This window comes from Chiloscyllium punctatum, chromosome 11, assembly GCF_047496795.1.
Source record: "Chiloscyllium punctatum isolate Juve2018m chromosome 11, sChiPun1.3, whole genome shotgun sequence".
In the NCBI taxonomy this organism is placed as follows: domain Eukaryota; kingdom Metazoa; phylum Chordata; class Chondrichthyes; order Orectolobiformes; family Hemiscylliidae; genus Chiloscyllium; species Chiloscyllium punctatum.
The window spans coordinates 91,734,727-91,755,088 of record NC_092749.1 but is presented as its reverse complement, the minus strand read 5'-3'; the positions used below and the strand labels follow the sequence as shown (position 1 = coordinate 91,755,088).

Genomic DNA, 20,362 nt, shown 5'->3' with positions numbered 1-20,362 from the left:
AGTAAAGACCCCCATTAGATCACCAACATTTATGAAAACAACCACTTACAGTTGTAGGCTACTTCCAACCTTACAAAATGTTCCAAGCCACTTTACTATTAAAACAAAATGACATTAATTTCAAATTTAAAACTAGCCGACAAGCTGATGCAAATATGGAACGTTGTTAATACCTTCTGCTTTAGTAAAATTTTAAATATTTTTGATAGCGCTGTGCCTCCTTAATGCATTTGGTATTTCACACTCAGTTCAGTAAATGGAAGCGTCAACTACCAGAGCCCGAAGAAACTTTGGCCTCTGACTATATTCCTTAAAGTTTTAGCCAGTGTCTACGTACGTTAGGCACGTTACTTAAAATTACGCAAGGCACGTATGTTATTTAAAATTTTCACAATCTGAGAAGTTTCTTTCTTTTTTAATGCGATACCATAAAATGCTTTATAAACAGTATGTACACAGATCGCAGAGATTGTTGTTTTAAAACACTGCTCCAAAAATAAAACACTTGGAAATGACGGCCTCCTGCATGTGAAAATCTGGTTGTAAATTTAAAAGTGCGTCTAATCAATTACTCTACAACCACAGAAACTCCTCCATAACATTAACTCAGGAGCTCTTGCCAGTTTTATGGCACTGATGTAGTTGGGACAGGGGCATAAATCGTTAGCCATAAATGCCCTGTACTTTTTATACAAACTTCCGCAATCGTTTGGTAATTTATTTTGGCGCCAATTACGGTGGATAATCAAGATTCGTGATAAAGATCAACAGTTAAAATGATGATCACTAATCGCGCACCATTTCTATGGTCAAATGTAAAGATAAACATGTCAACATTTGTGAACTCAGCGGCAACCGGGTTGAAATTTCTGCATTTTCTCTTCCTCCGAGCTCCGCATGTTTATGTAATTCCCATATGAAGCAGTGTAATATTACCTTACTCCACTAATTCGAAATTTCAATCCAAACGTTCAAACATATAAAGAAAGAGAATAAATAAACAACGTCGACGCCGATCAAATCAGGATTATATACGTCACTGAATACCAGCCCACACAAAATCCAGCTCATTTACATACGCATAATGTTCAACACAACACTTTACAAAGAAAAGAAATAAATCTTCATATTTGATTGTTGGCTATCGCACATTATTTAATATTTCGGTTAGTTTTCTTCATACAGTGTTAGAGTATCATAAAATATTTTTCCCGGATAATGGTTGTTGCAGCTCAATATAACGTTAAAGAGGGATGCCACCACTTGGGTACTAGGAAACTGGCGTAGTTCTTTAGTATACTCTGGTTTCTCTTCAGATCGTATAAATCTTTCGCCTTTTACTAAAGATTTCCGTGGAGAGGAACACTCAGAGTTTTAAATAATTTTTTGTGGCCCTACTTTTGTAGGGCTGTTCTTTGTATAAAAAAAGACTATGTTTGAGCTGTTCAATGCCGATATCGGTTGAGTTTGATCACGTGAAACAGGCGGTGTTATAGCGTGATATCTGGTTGTCTTAATTTGAGGCACTTGCAACGTTGTGCAGATAGCCAAGATGAAAGTTGTTAACCATGATTCAGTTTCACAGCTATTCAACAAAATGCTGAGATTAGTTTTCCAAATGCTCTTCAAAATGACAGGGTTTATTACTGGACACGCAACAAGGGTTTGTGTGGAGTTTGCACATTCTCCCCGTGTCTGCATGAATTTTCTCCAGGTGCTCCGGTTTCCTCCCAGGTCCAAAGATGTACAGGATAGATGAATTGGCCATGCTAAATTGCCCGGAGTGTACAGCGATGTGTAGATGAGGTGCATTAGTCAGGGGACATGTAGAGTAACAGGGTAAGGATCTGGATGGTTTACTCTTCGGAGGATCAGTGTGGACTTGTTGGGCCAAATGGCCAATTTCCACATTGTATGAGTTCTATGATTTTCTATGAAGGGTGTTTCAGGAAGGCCATGGAGAATAGAATGCTGAGAGGAGACTTGATAGAGATAATAAAAATCTTGAGGGCTCTTGACAGCATATGGATCAAGAATGAGAGGATACAAAAAGCAAATCAACTTGAGAAAAAATCCTCCCCTCCGAACTATCACCATCACCTCCCACCTGCATCTACCTATCGCTTTCCCAGCTACCTCATCCCCAATCTCCTATTTATCTCTCTGCCCTGTCCACACTCCACCCCAATATACACACACATTCCTGATGAAGGGCTTAAGCCCGAAACGTTGATTCTCCTGCTCCTCAGATGCTGCCTGACCTGCTGCGCTTTTCCAGCAACACATTTCTCAGCTCTGATCTCCAGCATCTGCAGTCCTCACTTTCTCCTAATGTCTCTAATTGACTCGCTTATGTGGATTAATGGTGCAGACAATATATACTGAATGGTGATTTTCACAGCTTGGTCATGGGAATGACAAATCTTTGTGCTGTTCTGTGTAGGGTAGGTAGCCCAAGAATGCCCCAAAGTGCAGCTGAAGGAATGATGGAGGATTGGTCTCTTACCATCCACCTTCAGAGTTACTTTGACATGTTTACTGGTCCAAATCTTGAAGGCGTTCTTGATCTAAGTGCACTTCCAAAACTTATTGACATACTTGGCGATGAAGGTAAGTACAGCAACAATACAAACTTGGAAGTTGTAGAAATGCAAGGTCGCCACCAGTTTTGTGATGCAGAGAAAATAATAGCTTCATTGTATGGATTCTCAGCTGTGGCAAGTTTCTCTTAGAGTCATAGATATGTATAGCATGGAAACAGACCAACCCATCCATGCTGACCAGATGTCCCACCTGCCAGCACCTGGCCCATATCACTCTAAACCCTTTCTATTCATATATTCAACCAGATGCCTTTTAAATGTTGCAATTGTACTAGCCTCCACCACTTCCTCTGGCAGCTCATTCCATACATGTACCACCCTCTGTGTGAAAATGTTGTCCCTTAGGTCTCTTTTATATCTTTCCCTTCTCACCCTAAACCTATGGCGTCTAGTTCTGGACTCCCCCCACCCCAAGGAAGAGACTTTGTCTATTTATCCTATCCATGCCTCTCATGATTTCATAAACCTCTATAAAGTCACCCCCTCAGCCTCTGATGCTCTAGGGAAAACAGCCCCAGCCTGTTCAGCCTCTCCCTATTGCTCAAATCCTCCAAACCCTGGCAACATCCTTGTAAATCTTTTTTGAACTCTTTCAAGTTTCACAACATCCTTCCGTTGGATGGAGAACCGGAATTGCACGCATATTTCAAAAGTGGCCTAGCCAATGTCCTGTACAGACACAACATGACCTCCCAAGTCCTGTACTCAATACTCTGACCAATAAAGGAAAGCATACTAAACACTTTCTTCACTTTACTATCTATCTTGTGACTCCATTATCAAGAAGCTATGAACCTGCAATCCAAAGTCCATTTGTTCAGCAACACTTCTTAGGACCTTGCCATTAAGTGTATAATCCTGCTAAGATTTGCTTTCCCAAAATGCAGCACCTCACATTTATCTAAATTAAACTCCATCTGCCACTTCTCAGCTCATTGGCCCATCTGATCAATATCCCGTTGTAATCTGAAGCAACCTTCTTTGCTGTCCACTACACCTCCAATTTTGGTGTCATCTGTAAACTCACTAATTATACCTCTTATGCTCACATCCAAATCATTTATATAAATGATGAAAAGTAGTGGACTCAGCACCGATCCTTGTGGCACTCCACTGGTCACAGGCCTCAAGTCTGAAAAACAACCCTCCACCACCACCCTCTGTCTTCTACCTTTGAGCCAATGTCCCATCGAGAACCTTGTCTGACACCTTACTGAAGTCCATATAGATCACGTCCACTGCTCTGACCTCTTTGTTACTTCTTCAAAAAACTCAATCAAGTTTGTGAGACATGATTACCCCTGCATAAAGCCCTGTTGACTATCCCTAATCAGTCCTTTCCTTTCCAAATACATGTGCATCCTGTCCCTATGGATTCCTTTCAACAACTTGCCCACCACCAACGTTAGGCTCACTGGTCTATAGTTCCCTGACTTGTCCTTACCACCTTTTTAAACAGTGGTACCACGTTAGCCAACCGCCAGTCTTCTGGCACCTCACCTGTGACTATCAATGGTACAAATATCTCAGCAAGAGGCCCAGCAATCACTTCTCTAGCTTCCCACAGAGTTCTAGGGTAAGCCTGATCAGGTCCTGAGGATGTATCCACTTCTAGGTGTTTCAAGACATCCAGCACTTCATCCTCTGTAATATGGACAGTTTTCAAGATGTCACCATCTTTTTCCCTACATTCTATATCTTCCATATCCTTTTCCACAGTAAACACTGATGCAAAATGCTCATTTAGTATCTCGCCCATGTCCTGCAGCTCCACACAAAGGCCGCCTTGCTGATCTTTGAGGGGGCCTATTCTCTCCCTAGTTACCCTTTTGTCCTTAATGTATTTGTAAAAACCTTTTGGATTCTCCTTAACTCTATTTGCCAAAGCTATCTCATGTCCCCTTTTTGCCCTCCTGATTTCCCTCTTAAGTACACTCCTACTGCCTTTGTACTCTTCTAAGGATTCATTCAATTTATCTTGTCTATATCTGACATATGCTTCCTTCTTTTTCTGAATCAAATCCTCAATTCCTTTAGTCATCCAGCATTCCCTATACCTACCAGCCTTTCCTTTCACCCTGACAGGAATATACTATCTCTGGACTCTTGTTATCTGATTTCTGAAGGCTTCCCATTTTCCAGCTGTCCCTTTACCTGTGAACATCTGCCCCCAGTTAGCTTTTGAAAGTTCTTGCCTAAATCTGTCAAAATTCGCCTTCTTCCAATTTAGGTCTTCTCCAAGAACACCTTCAGAAATTTCATGCACACATTCTTTAAGGTCATATCAAAGTAACTATCACAACTCAAATCCACAGGGATCCAAAAGGTTTGTCTTAATGGAGAATTTACCGTCAATCCCCAAAAGGATCCTTCCACATCTGACAGAAATTTACCTGTACTTCCACACACATCATCTACTGCATCCCTTGCACCCGATGTGGTCTCCTCTACATTGGGGAGACAGGACGCCAACTTTCAGATCATTTCAGAGAACATCTCTTGGACACCTATACCAACCAACCCCACAGCACTGCAGCTGAACACTTTAACTCCTCCTCCTGCTCTGCCAAGGATATGCAGGTCATGGGCCTCCTCCATCACCAAAACCCTAATACTTGACACCTGGAGGAAGAATGCTTCATCTTCCATCTCGGGGCACTTCAACCATGGGATCAAAGTGTATTTCAGCAGTTTCCCCATTTCCCCTGCCCCCACCTTATCCCAGTCCCAACCTCCCAACTCAGCACAGCCCTCTTGAACGGTCCTACCTGTCCATTTTCCTTCCCACCTATCTGCTCCACCCTCCTCTCTGACCTGTCACTTTCATCGCCACCTTCATCTACCTATCGCTTTCCCGGATACCTTGTCCCCAGCCCCACTTGACTTCCATTTATCTCTCAGATCCCTTGGCCCACAGGCCTCATTCCTGATGAAAGGCTTATGCCTGAAACATTTATTCTGCTGGTCCTCGGATGCTGCCTAGCTGATTGTGCTTTTCCAGTACCTCTATTGTTGCCTTTCGCTGTCACCCTAATGGTATTAACATGCCCCTATTTTCTCTCTACTGGTGGTGGTGGTGGGGGTGTGGGCAGTGGTGGTGATACTATACTTGCTGGCTCTCCTGTTCCTCAAATGCTGCCTGACCTACGGTGCGTTTTCCAGTGCCACACTTTGATTCTATTGTCTGATGAGGACATGATAAAGGTGCCTTTATGCAAAAGAACCTTCTGTACAACACCCTCTAGGTTTTGAAACAGCCTGTCTGCTTTGAGCTTTGTTACAACAAGCAGTTACCACAAATTCAGAGGAATTGCTTCAAGTGCATCTTCAAAGCCTCCAATTAAAAAATGTAGCATCCCCATCAACCTGTGGGCATTTCTTATCCTAGACCATCCAAACCGGAGAAGAAACAGCTGCAAAGGTGCCAACCATCTTGTGCATTTCCAAGACACCCAGGTGGAGGCTGAGTGTAAAAAGTAGAATGGGTGTGTGAAAACCCAACCATCTCACCCACCCATCTTTCAAACCACCTCCTGCTTCCCCTGTGGCAGTGTGGGAAGATTAGCATCAGACTGTTTAGTCACCTCAGGATCCACTACTCTCTCACAGAACAAAGTCATCCTAAGTCTTGAGGACAGCTTAATAAGAAGACAATTCTAGCAATCAACTTTCCAATTCCAGAAGTCAGTGCTATAAGGGCCTTAGAGGTCTGCATAGCCAGCAAGAACATTGGAAGGAATGCTGGCAGCAAATGTACTTTACTTCTGTACTCTAATTCCCTTGCAATAAATGCACATGTCATGGAGACTTAGAGGTATACAGCATGGAAACAGACCCTTTGGTCCACCTCACCCATTACGAACAGATTACCTAACCTAATCTAGACCCATTTGCTTACGCTTGGCTCATATCCCTATGAGGAGAAAGTGAGGACTGCAGATGCTGGAGATCAGAGCTGAAAATGTGTTGCTGGAAAAGCGCAGCAGGTCAGGCAGCATCCGAGGAACAGGAGAGTCGACGTTTCGGGCATAAGCCCTTCTTCAGGAATGAGGAAAGTGTGTCCAGCAGCCTGAGATAAAAGGTAGGGAGGAGGGACTTGGGGGAGGGGCGTTGGAAATGCGATAGGTGGAAGGAGGTCAAGGTGAGGGTGATAGGCTGGAGTGGGGTGGGGGGCGGAGAGGTCAGGAAGAAGATTGTAGGTTAGGAAGGTTGTGCTCAGTTCAAGGGATTTGACTGAGACAAGGTGGGGGAGGGGAAATGAGGAAACTGGAGAAATCTCAGTTCATCCCTTGTGGTTGGAGGGTTCCCAGGCGGAAGATGAGGCGCTCTTCCTCCAACCGTCGTGTTGCTATGGTCTGGCGATAGAGGAGTCCAAGGGCCTGCATGTCCTTGGTGGAGTGGGAGGGGGAGTTGAAGTGTTGAGCTATGGGGTAGTTGGGTTGGTTGGTCTGGGTGTCCCAGAGGTGTTCTCTGAAACATTCTGCAAGTAGGCGGCCTGTCTCCACAATATATCCAAACCAAAGGAGTAGCCATGGGCACCCGCATGGGCCCCAGCTATCCCTGCCTCTTCGTGGGATATGTAGAACAGTCCATCTTCCACAGCTACACTGGCCCCACCCGCCACCTTTTACTCCGCTACATCGATGACTGTATCGGCGCTGCCTCGTGCTCCCACGAGGAGGTTGAACAGTTCATCCACTTTACCACCACCTTCCACCCCGACCTCAAATTCACCTGGACGTCTCAAGACTCCTCCCTCCCCTTCCTAGACCTTTCCATTTCTGTCTCAGGCGACTGAATCAACACAGACATTTACTATAAACTGACCGACTCCCACACCTACCTAGACTATACCTCCTCCCACCCTGTCCCCTGTAAAAACGCCATCCCATATTCCCAATTCCTTCGTCTCCGCCGCATCTGCTCCCAGGAGGACCAGTTCCAATACCGTACAACCCAGATGGCCTCCTTCTTCAAGGACCGCAATCTCCCCCCAGACGTGGTCAACGGTGCCCTCCACTGCATCTCTTCCACTTCCCGCTCCTCCGCCCTTGAGCCCCGCCCCTCCAACCGCCACCAGGACAGAACCCCACTGGTCCTCACCTACCACCCCACCAACCTCCATCTACAGCGTATCATCTGCCATAATTTCCTCCACCTCCAAATGGACCCCACCACCAGGGATTTATTTCCCTTCCCTCCCCTATCAGCGTTCCGAAAAGAACAATCCCTCTATGACTCCCTTGTCAGGTCCACACACCCCACCAACCCAACCTCCACTCCTGGCACCTTCCCCTGCAACTGCAAGAAATGCAAAACTTGCGCCCACACCTCCCCCCTTACTTCCCTCCAAGGGATACTTCCATATCGCCTACTTGCGGAATGTTTCAGAGAACACCTCTGGGACACCCGGACCAACCAACCCAACCACCCCGTAGCTCAACACTTCAACTCCCCCTCCCACTCCACCAAGGACATGCAGGTCCTTGGACTCCTCCATCGCCAGACCATAGCAACACGACGGTTGGAGGAAGAGCGCCTCATCTTCCGCCTAGGAACCCTCCAACCACAAGGGATGAACTCAGATTTCTCCAGTTTCCTCATTTCTCCTCCCCCACCTTGTCTCAGTCAAATCCCTTGAAGTCAGCACCGCCTTCCTAACCTGCAATCTTCTTCCTGACCTCACCGCCCCCACCCCACTCCAGCCTATCACCCTCACCTTGACCTCCTTCTACCTATCGCATTTCCAACACCCCTCCCCCAAGTCCCTCCTCCCTACCTTTTATCTTAGCCTGCTGGACACACTTTCCTCATTCCTGAAGAAGGGCTTATGCCCGAAACGTCAATTCTCCTTTTCCTTGGATGCTGCCTGACCTGCTGCGCTTTTCCAGCAACACGTTTTCAGCTCATATCCCTATAAACCCTTTCTATTCATATATCCATCCAAATGCCTTTTCAATGCTGTAATTATACCAGCTTCCACCACCTCCTCTGGCAGCTTATTCCATACTCACACCACCCTCTGTGTGAAAAAGTTACCCCTTAGGTCCCTTTTATATCTTTCCCCTCTCACCCTAAACCTATGTTCTCTAGTTCTGGACTCCCTGACCCAAGGGAAAATACCTTGTCTATTTACTCTATCCATGCTCCTCATGATCTTATAAACCTCTATAAGGTCATCTTTCAGCCTTTTTATTGTTCTCATATGTCTAAATGAGAGAATGGAATTTTGTTCATTCATGCAAAGTAGTTGAATTTCTTTTTGAGTGGTTTCACACTAAGTGGTTCAAAATTTTCCCATTCATTGTTATTCAAAATTTTAAAGCTTTATATACTTCCAGACCTCATAGTCTGTTTTACAAAGAAAATTGGTTCAGTGCTGAGATGAGTGCAAAGTCTCACCATGTTGTCTAAGTTTTAAAATCTGGAAGAGAATATTGAGCATAAGAAACTGAAACAACATTTTATACATCTTTGTTACAGCAATTAAAGCACAATAACCTGGTGAACCTTATCGAAGTATTTAGAAGAAAACGTAAATTGCATCTTGTGCTTGAGTACTGTGACCACACTGTATTAAATGAACTGGAGAGATATCCTAGAGGGTGAGAGTACTTAAGTTTAGATATCTGCTTAATGAAAACACAATGCAAATATAATAATGAGCAAAATTGTTAATTAAGAAAGAATTTTAAATTTGTTCCGTTTATTCAACTTTAAAAGAAATTTGAAAGGTTTGTTAATGTCTGCTGTCATTCTGATATAATGTCTAGTTGCAAAATTCCACTAGTGCCTAAGAATACAAATTAAAGTCCATTTTTCTGCTGTTAATGCTAATTTTCTGTGTTTGCTGTATTGAGAATGAAAATAGATTGTTTCCTTTGACCTGTCCAAATTAAGTCTCAAATGACAGGGTCTTAGAGTCATACAGATGCACAGTACGGAAACAAACCCTTTGGTCCAACTTGTCCATGCTGACCTGATATCCTAATTAAAGTCCCATTAGCCAGTATTTGGCCATATTCCTCAAACCCTTCCTATTCATATACGAATCGGATGTTTTTTAAATGTTGTAATTGTACCAGCCTCCACCACTTCCTCTGGCAGCTCATTCTATGCACATATCACCCCTTTGCGTGATTAAGTTGTCCCTAAGATCCCTTTTAAATCTTTCCCCTCTCACCTTCAACCTATGCCCCCTAGTTTTGGACTCCGCTTCCCCTGGAAAAGTCCTTGTCTATTTACCCTATTCATGCCCCTCATAATTTTATAAACGCCTTATAAGGTCACTCCTCAGCCTCCGATGCTCCAGTGTAAATAGTCCCAGCCTATTCAGCCTCTCCCCCCAATACCTCAAACATCCTTGTAAATCCTTTCTGAACCCTTTCAAGTTTCACAACATCCTTCCTATAGCAGGGAGACCAGAACTGAATGCAGTATTCTGAAAGTGACCTAACCAATGTCCTGTACAGCCGCAACATGACCTCCCAACTCCTATATCCAATGCACTGATCAATAAAGGCAAGCATACCAAACACCTTCTTCACTATCCTATCTACCTGTGACTCCACTTTCAAGGAACTATGAACCTGCACTCCAAGGTCTCTTTGCTCAGCCACACCCCCCAGGACTTTACTATTAATTGGGTAACTAGAGGACAGAAAGCACTGACATGGGTTAAAAAGAAATTGTTCATTCTGAGGAGATGTGGTAAGTGGGGTTTGACAGTTTGTTATGTACACTGATGATCTGGACTTAGGATTTATGGAAAGTCTGGAAATTTGCCATTTATCCAAAATATTTGGTTTGACAAACCCATACCAGATTTCCCCAGTCCCAAAAACAAATACGCAATGGCAAGTCAGTTGGGAAAATATGGTGAGATTGGAAAACTGAGATTCTCAACTTTAAGAAACCAGTCTAATTTTGTGAACAAATTTTGAACAGCAAAATGGGAATCTCATTCGTGAGCAGCAAGAGGCCTATAAGGTCGATTAACATGTCATTAGTAACTCATGTTGGCTCATTTTTATGCAGTTTCCTATTCTCCCATGCAAGAGAGAGAAACTATCTTGTTCAATGCCATTTACTGAGATGAGTGAGGTGCATTGCTGCCACAATCTGCAGATGTCCCAGGACATGGTCACAGAAGTCTGGTGGCTGTGCTAAATTTTTATACAGCTGGCTGCTTGAAAGGATCCATTGGGGATCTGTGTGGGAGCTCTCAATCCTTAAATCAAAAATGTATCATATCTGTTTCTTATGCAATTTGTGCCATACCACATGCTTCTTGTCACTTTCCTGTGACAATATTGCCACTGCAGCCCACACAATAGGCTATGGCAATATAGCAAGCTTCCTCAGGTGCAGAGTGCAGTAGATTATACATATATTACATTGAGATCACTATATACCAACAAACCATGTAACTTGATAATAGGCCCGAGAGTGGGTGAAAATGTGTTGGCTGTGCTAAAAGCAATTGGGTGTGGGGATGTGTATGGAAGAATGGAATCAGACTATCAAGTTATATAACTCATGGGAGATCAGTACCAGAGGCTGCAGGGTCCCCAAGGGGAAAATGAGCTACTGTTCTTTGAGTTTGCGCTGAGGCTCACTGGTGCACTGCAGCAGTCCTGTGACAGAAATGTTGGTGTGGGAATACAGTGGTATGTTAAATTGGCAGGTGACTGGAAGATCTGGGTCATTTTTATGAACAGAACCTAAATGTTCTGCAAACAAGTCACCTGGGTATGATCATATGACATGGTTTGCTTTTAACATAGACTACCTATTCTCTGTTAATCTCAGCTCTCATTATCACTTATTCAGCTGCTCTTCTGTCCTGGCCTACCATCCATAATTCCATTGTTTTCTCCCCCTTTCATATCTCTGTCTCTGCACTCCATCTCCATCTATTCTCTCACCTTCCTAACCTCACTGCCCACATCAGCCCACTCATCTCAACATCAGCATAAATACAAGTTTTTCCTAGCTGCTATTCAGTTCTGATGGAGAATCACTGGACTCCAAACATTACCTCTGTTTTCTTCCCACAGATGCTGCCAGACCTGCAGAGTTTTGTCAAGTTTTATTTTAACTATTAACAGTAAAGACTTCATTCCTCCAATGTGCAAGTAATCTGTGAGCATCAGTATTACATCTTAGAACTTTGCACCAGGTATCCTGGAAACTGCCTTGATGCTTATATCCTTGAGAACTTTTGAGGGCCGGTTACCTTACCAGGACAGTCACTGGGAGACAAGAGCTACTGTTTGCAACCAGGGCTGATGACTTTGAAATATGAGTACGATACAGTCCATTCTTTCACCAGGGCTATAATGGAGCTCATGATAGGCCTCCTGAAGATGAGATTCTGATACTTGGATTGGTTTGATCGTCAGGGATAGTGAGGGGGGTGAGGCTGTGTGGAGAAGCTTTGCATTCGAGTCCAGACAGGGTGTGCTGCATAATTCTTGCATGTTCTGTTCTGCACCGCTGGAACTAACAAAGATGTGATGTGATGGACGCTTAAAAGCTGAAAGAGCAACATAGTCTTTTGTAAAGGAAGAAGAGGACACTAAGTAGGTGGAACATCATGATAGAGAGATGAGGCATTGGTTGGAACAAGCTAGTCAGGGTTCAACTGAGACATGTTTCCAATGGAAGTTTGTTGGGTGAAGAATTCATTCATTGACCATAAGGGTTTAGATGCAGAGGAATTTGTTAAGCATGTACAAGACAATTTTCTGATTCAGTATGTGGATGTACCTACTAGAGAAGATGTAAAACTTGACCTACTCTTGGGAAATAAGACAGGGCAGGTGACCGAGGTGTCAGTAGGGGAGCACTTTGGGGCCAGCGATCATTATTCTATTAGTTTTAAAATAGTGATGGAAAAAGATAGATCAGATCTAAAAGCTGAAGTTCTAAATTGGAGACAGGCCAATTTTGATAGTATTAGGTAAGAACTTTCAAAAGCTGATTGGGGGCAGATGTTCGCAGGCTGGAAAATGGGAAGCTTTCAGAAATGAGATAATGAGAGTGCAGAGACAGTATATTCCTATCAGGATGAAAGGAAGAGCTAGTAGGTATAGGGAATGCTGGATGACTAAAGAAATTGAGGGTTTGGTTAAGAAAAAGACAGATGTAGACAGGATAGATCGAGTGAATCCATAGGAGAGTGTAAAGGTAGTAAAAGTACACTTAAGAGGGATATCAGGAGGGCAAAAAAGGGGACAAGAGATAGCTTTGGCAAATAGAGTTAAGGAGAATCCAAAGGGATTTTAAAAATACATTAAGGACAAAAGGGTAACTAGGGAGATATAGGGCCCCTCAAAGATCAGCAAGGCGGCCTTTGTGTGGAGCCACAGGAGATGGGGGAGATACTAAATGAGTGTGACTGTGTTTACTGTGGAAAAGGACATGGAAGATATAGAATGTAAGGAAATAGATGATGACATCTTGAAAAATGTCCATATTACAGAGGAGGAAGTGCTGGATGTCTTGAAATGCATTTAAGTGGATAAATCCCCAGGACCTGATCAGGTGTGCCCTAGAACCCTGTGGGAAGCTAGGGAAGTGATTGCTGGGCCTCTTGCTGAGATATTTGTATCATTGATAGTCACAGGGGAGGTGCCGGAAGACTGGAGGTTGGCTAACATGTTGCCACTACTTAAGAAAGGTGGTAAGAACAAGCCAGGGAACTATAGACCGGTGAGCCTGACCTCGGTGGTGGGCAAGTTGTTGGAGGGAATCCTGAGGGATAGGATGTACATGTATTTGGAAAGACAAGGACTGATTAGGGATAGTCAACATGGCTTGGTGCTTGGGAAATCATGTCTCATAAACTTGATTGAGTTTTTTGAAGAAGTAACGAAGAGGATTGATGAGGTCAGAGCAGTAGATGTGATGTATATGGACTTCAGTAAGGCATTCAACAAGGTTCACCATGGGAGACTGGTTAGCAAGGTTAGATCTCATGGAATAAAGGGAGAACTAGCCATTTGGACACCGACTGACTCAAAGGTAGAAGATAGAGGGTGATGGTGGAGGGTTGTTTTTCACACTGGAGGCCTGTGACTAGTGGAGTGCCACAAGGATCAGTGCTGGGCCCACTACTTTTTGTCATTTATATAAATGATTTGGATATGAGCTTAAGAGGTATAGTTAGTAAGTTTGCAGATGACACCAAAATTGGAGGTGTAGTGGACAGCGAAGAAGGTTAACTCAGATTACAACGGGATCTTGATCAGATGGGCCAATGGGCTGAGCACTGGCAGATGGAGTTTAATTTAGATAAATGCGAGGCACTACATTTTGGGAAAGCAAATCTTAGCAGGACATATACACTTAATGGTAAGATCCTAGGGAGTGCAGGGATAAAGAGACCTTGGGAGTGCAGGTTCATAGCTCCTTGAAAGTGGAGTCGCAAGTAGATAGGATAGTGAAGAAGGCGTTTGGTATGCATTTCTTTATTGGTCAGAGTATTGAGTACAGGAGTTGGGAGGTCATATTGCGGCTGTACGGGACATTGGTTAGGCCACTTTTGGAATATTGCATGCAGTTCTGGTTCTCCTTCCTATCGGAAAAATGTTGTGAAACATGAAAGTGTTTGAAAAAGATTTATAAGGATGTTGCCAAGGTTGGAGGATTTGAGCTATTGGGAGAGGTTGGATAGGCTGGGGCTGTTTTCCCTGGAGCGTCGGAGGCTGAGGGGTGACCTTATAGAGGTTTATAAAATCATGAGGGGCATGGATAGGGTAAATAGACAAGGTCTTTTTCCTGGGGTGGGGGAATCCAGAACTGGAGGGCATAGGTTTAGGGTGAGAGGGGAAAGATATAAAAGAGACCTAAGGGGTAACGTTTTCATGCAGAGGCTGATGCGTGTGTGGAATGGGCTACTGGAGGAAGTGGTGGAGGCTGGTACAATAACAACATTTAAAAGGCATCTGGATGGGCATATGAATAGGAAGGGTTTAGAGGGATATGGGCCGGGTGCTGGCAGGTGGGATTAGATTGGGTTGGGATATCTGGTCGGCATTTACAGGTTGGACTGAAGGGTCTGTTTCCGTGCTGTACATCTCTATGACTCTATAAGTTTGTTGCTGCTCAAAATGCAAATTTGTTCCAGAAGCAAATGCCCCTTTTTTTGTAGGCTTTTTTTTGTTTGCTTTTGCTGTTGTTCAACGAAGGTTCATATTTTTTAACCATTTGAAGGCTTTCCAGCATTTGTTGTTCCCATATTGAACAATGAGAAGATGCTATGCTAATTTGGGTGTTAGGGAAAGAGAAGTACTCACTTAGATGGGGTTCTAAGATGGCATGGCTCTGAGAATGTATAGTCTGTGCAACTTGATTCTTATGGCTGCAGTTACAATGACTGTCAATCTTACAGGTGATAATGTACAATAGCAATACATTTTGCAATTCTGAGTTTATATTTGCAATGAAGTGCCACTCATGCCACTTGGGTGGCATCTAGAAACTTTTCTTTTTTTCTCTCTTCTCACTATGCCCATATGAAGGGCTGTTCCTGGCTGGCAGCACTTGACCTGGCTTGGTTTTAAATATGGCACTGATATTGGGATTGCTGGGAGATGCCAGCAGTGGTAACTACCTCCGCCATTGCTGAGAGCATAACAGCATGAGCAGGGTCCCATACAGGCATGAGATGAGCAGCTGATAATTGTGTGAGATAACTCACTCAAGCCCATGGAGAAATATTCCGCATGAAACTTCCCAAAATTGATATTAGCTTTTATTTGATTAAATTCAGCCCCATATTATTGTTGTGACAGTGGTAGAAAAAAATGCATTAGGAATGAAACCCTACTACTTTACAAATCACATTAGCTTACTTGTTTTGTTTAAGTCCCCAAAAAGCCAATTGTTTCCATCTGATATTGCCAACAAGAATAAAACAGACTTTCACCAAGCTTTTCCAATGAATTTGAGTAATCCACTTATTATGAAAAAAAAATTCATCCCTATAAACAACTGGCAAAACTGGTTACCATCTAAGATATAATATGGATTTAGGCCTATATCCCTTTTTAATCACAGACACACTCAAGAAATGCAAAAGTTAGTGATGGCCCTACAGAAATAATATTTTAAATAGGAAAAAATATAAACATCCTTATTGGCCAATGCTCTCAGAAAGAAAGGATAGCATTTGATGAATGCTCACAGTATACCTGATTTCATGTTGAATTGATGACACACATGGACCAAGGCATTGCTGACTGGGCCAGTACATATTGCTCATCCCTAGTTGCTTTGCAGGTATATGGATGTGATCAATGATGATCTAGTTGAATGGCAGAACAAGTTGAAGGGGCTGAATAACCTACTCATGTTCCTATGTTCCCAAGTCAGGGTGGTGAGTGGCTTTGAGGTGAATTTGCAGATGGTAGTATCCTCATGTGTCTGCTGACCTTATCCTTGCAGATGGACATTGTGGAGCTTTGGTGGAGGGCGGGAGTGAATATTTTTTTGTATATGATGCCAAATAAATGGGCTGATTTTTCCTTAATAGTGTCAAGCTTCTTGGCTGTTGTTAAGTTGCACTCATTCAGGTAAGTAGAGAGTATTCCATCACATTCATGACTTGTGCCTTGTAGATGTGGGTAGACGTTGGGGAGTTAGGAGGTGTGTAACTCGCTGAAGGATTCCTAGCCTCTGATTTCCTCTTGCAGCCTGAATATTTATGTGCCACTTCAATTTCTGGTCAATGATAACCCTCAGGATTTTATTAATAGAGAATTCAGTGACGGTAATGCCATTGAATGTCAAGAGGTGATGGTTAGATTCTCTCTTGTTAGGGAAGGCCATTGCCTGGCAGTTGTGAGGCACCAATCTTACTTTCCATTTGTCAGTCCAAACTTGAATGTTGTCCAGGTCTTGCTGCACTTGTGCATGGACTGATTCAATATCTGAGAAGTCACAAATGGTACTCAAAGTGTGCAATCATCAGAAAACATCCCCATCTCAGACTTTATGATGGAGGAAAGGTCATTGATGAAGCAGCTGAGGATGGTTGAGCCTAGGACATTACCCTGAGGAACTCTTGTTAAGGTGTTCTGGAGCTGAGATGACCGACTTCTAACAAACACAACCAACTTCTCTTGTGCCAGGTATAACTCCAACTAGAGAATCATTTTCCTCCTGATTTCCATTGACTCCAATTTTGCTCAGGCTCCTTGAATCCATGCTCAGTCAAATGCAGTCCTGATGGTAAGGCAGTCACTGACATGTCCCTTTCGGAATTCAGCTATTTTGTCCATGTTTGAACCAAAACTGCAATGAGGTCAGAAGCTGAGCAGATCTCAGACTGAACATTATTAAGCAGGTTATTGCTGAGACAGTGCGTTATTATCATTATTGGGTGATCCAAATGGTTTCATCCCTAAATGTGCTAATTTCCTAGAAATCATATGGGTTCTAATCATACCCTTCATAAAACAAACTATTTAATCCAGAAAAGTTCCAACCATCTTGATACCTTCCAGTTTTTTCAGGTAGTCCTTAAATAAAATATATATTTTCAACAAAAAGATTACAAGTTCCTTGATTGTTAACAGGATGTACAGCTAAGTGGCAAATGTATTTGAATTGTTATTGATTCTGTCAGGAGGAGTGCACTGATAAGCACTATTCCATGGCCCATATTGAAATTGTAAATGGTTTATTGAACTATCAAAGTATTCACTTTGTCTCTCTTTTGTACTGCTATTCAAAGTAAAATAATTGTCCATTAAGCTTCTTGAAGGAATTAAAAATAACTTATTATAAACAAGAAGGAAAAGTGGTTAACAACTAAATTCTTATTTAAAATTAAACTATAATCCCATAATCCAAAGCACGTGCAATCATACACAAACAAGACAAAACAACACAGCTCTGCAGCAATATCTTGGATTTTAAAAAATGGACAAAAAAGGAATAACATCCTTGAGTCAAGGGTACAAATTCAGAAAATAGAATGGGTTAACCTCTCAACACTGTGATACCCTGTAGACAAGAAGAAATTACTGCTAATTGCAGAGTGATGGAAAATCTTCTGACCAGATTTCAGTTTCAAATGGGAAACATATGGAAGTCTAGATATTTGACCTGTATCAGATTTCAAACTACTTCACTGAGAGAACGAGAGCTTGTAGTTAGTTTTGGTTTGCGATTTGTCTCTTACTGAAAGAGAAAGTCCTGTAATTTTCACTGCAAGCTATTTCAACAACTGACAGTGTAGGTCTGTGAAAACACCCAGCAATTTGACCCCATTTAGAAGCCAATTTCTTCCCACTTGTTCTTGAGTCAAAGACCATGTGGTTATATTCAACATCCAGTAGAAATTACAGGACTCTATTTCATCTCTTGGATTTAAGGTATTTTAGTTTGGAACCCAAATGCAGTGAGCAATTAGGGATGTGTACATTGTTTGTAAAAGATCACTTATTTTCTTTTTTTGAGACTATGAACTGAAACAAAGATTGGACTGTTTGCAACGTAAAAATATTGAGTGGGGTATGATTTTTAGGCTGTGCATTACAACATTGCTTTTTGAAATTGAAAGTGAAAGAATTTGAAACTGAATTACACTTACAGTCTTTGAGTTAAGGAAATTTTCCTGACAAGAGCCCTCTAATTTGTTGAACTGTAAAATGTTATACATTTGAAAGTACCAAAGCAGTAGAGGAAAAAAATCTTCCAGAGTCTGCAAACAAAAAAAAAATCTCTACTTCCCTCCGTGTGTGGGGAAAAATCAAGAAAGTTTAAAAGAGAGAATTCTAAAGTGAGAAAATCCAGGTCCACCTGGTCAACCTTCAAAACAAAGAATGTCTGTCACTCTAGAGACATGTCGTCAATGCTAGAAATCACAAAAAAAAGTAAGGCAATTTAACCTATCCTTCTGGACTGGACTCTTGATCTTTGCTTAACCTGTTTATATTTTTTTCCACCACAGTGTCTCTGTTAAATGGTTTGACTTCGGTCTGCCTTAATTGACAGTTTTGAAGGGATATTGCTTCAGTTGCATAGTGGTGGATTAGAACTCCTTTCTTCTCTTCACTTCTTCTGCTAAAATGTGGATGTTTTTTTGTAAATGCTGTCATTGCTGAGCAATCTGCAAAACACAATATACAATTTTCCATGGTAATTTGCTTTGATTTTTTAAAACCTACCTCCTTGACCTCCCCTAACATCTCTTTATATGGCTCGGCATCAAATTTTATCAGTAACCAGTGCTTTGTAACATCTTACATTGTTAACAGCATAGCATAAAGTAAGTAAGCTTAAGCTTAACCAGCGACTTCCCCTCCTTTTGAAGCTTACAATGTTTACTTCATACCCTCTCCAACTGTAACGCTGACCAATCCCATCTTGATCCATTTTCTAATGGAGTGGTGAGTTTAGAAATTACTTGTCTGCAAAATCATAAATACAAATCAAACTCTTTTTATTCATTTGAAAAGTTGTCTTGATCTAATCATACTATCTTAACCATATGGTACCTCATTCCATCTATCCATTCACAACTAATCATAGTCCATGCAGAACCTTAGACATTGTGTGCACACTTACCATTTATCTCTCTGCCAAATTTATGACACTTTTGAAGATATCACCATTTGTGGTTACCTTTTATTCCAGAGTTTGAAACTGATCTATACTTTCAATTATTTTAAACTGAATCTGGTTCCATTCTTATCTATATAATTGTAGCAAAATGATCATCGGCGATGATTTCTATCCACACCCACTTCATTATCTTTCATTTCATCAACCCTCTCAATTCCTCTACTGTCTCTAAATTAGCAGGCTACTTAACCATATCCAGTACTGGGTGAACAGAAATTTCCTCCATTTAAATATTGGGAAGACTAAACCATTGTGTTTTGCCAAACCATTATGGTCTCAGACACCTATTGTTATTGACCCCTCCCTGGCATCTGATTAGGCTGACCAAACTAATCACTTTCTTATTATCATAACTGACCCTTTCATGAGCTTCTGACCACGTACCCATGATATACGAACACTACCTGCTTCCACTTTAGTATTAACTTCACCTCAACTTATTCTCTCATCTATCACAATTACTCTCCAATTATTCTCCTTTAAATCAAACTGTGATGAAGTTTTGGTCTTCTGACTAAATATTTTCCCTGCGGCTCAGTATCGAATTTTACTTTATGATTCTCCTCTAAGCACCTTGAACACTTTTATTATGTTAAAGGCACTATATAAATATAAGTTGTGATTTTAAATTACTTAGATTCCTTTTTAGACTTTGAATTTGCTATTGGAAGCACTAAAAGCTGTTTTATGAATTAGGTTTCTAATGAATTGAAGAATAAAATCCAAAAATTAGAATATCTGGAATACTTGCAATATACAAACAATAAAAAAATCTATTTTGCAATATAAAATGTTTAAGATTTTGAAAATATTGTCACTTATTCTGAAGATGATTAATGTCTTCCTGGTTTAGGTTACCAGAAACAATGGTTAAAAACATCATGTGGCAGATGCTTCAAGCGATTAATTTTTGTCACAAGCGCAATGTGAGTCATTATTAAATTTGTACCATTATTCTGATAATCAAATTGTTGTATCTTAGTATTAGATTGATTTGACAACATAAATCTTATGAGGAGATATGTTGTTTTTTCCAAAAACATTAAAGTTTTCAACTTAGCAGTTGACAAGAGAACACTTTGATAACTGTGAAAGGTGATGCAACAAATACAATGTGTGGT

General features: G+C 41.8%; 1 protein-coding gene and 1 non-coding gene across 3 annotated transcripts in view; both read left to right on the top strand.

Annotated features, from left to right (window-relative positions):
- Positions 1–20,362, top strand: part of LOC140483195 (cyclin-dependent kinase-like 4) — a 59,067-nt gene that overhangs the window by 14,206 nt on the left and 24,499 nt on the right. For both annotated transcript variants that reach the window (XM_072581254.1, XM_072581253.1), the window contains exons 2-3: positions 9,087–9,208; positions 20,095–20,167. In XM_072581254.1, the coding sequence (XP_072437355.1) occupies positions 9,087–9,208; positions 20,095–20,167 (195 nt within the window). The remainder of the gene's footprint in view (positions 1–9,086; positions 9,209–20,094; positions 20,168–20,362) is intronic.
- On the top strand, positions 1,297–1,409 carry LOC140483409 (U5 spliceosomal RNA). The gene has a single exon (XR_011961944.1). It is a non-coding gene; the product is annotated as a U5 spliceosomal RNA (small nuclear RNA).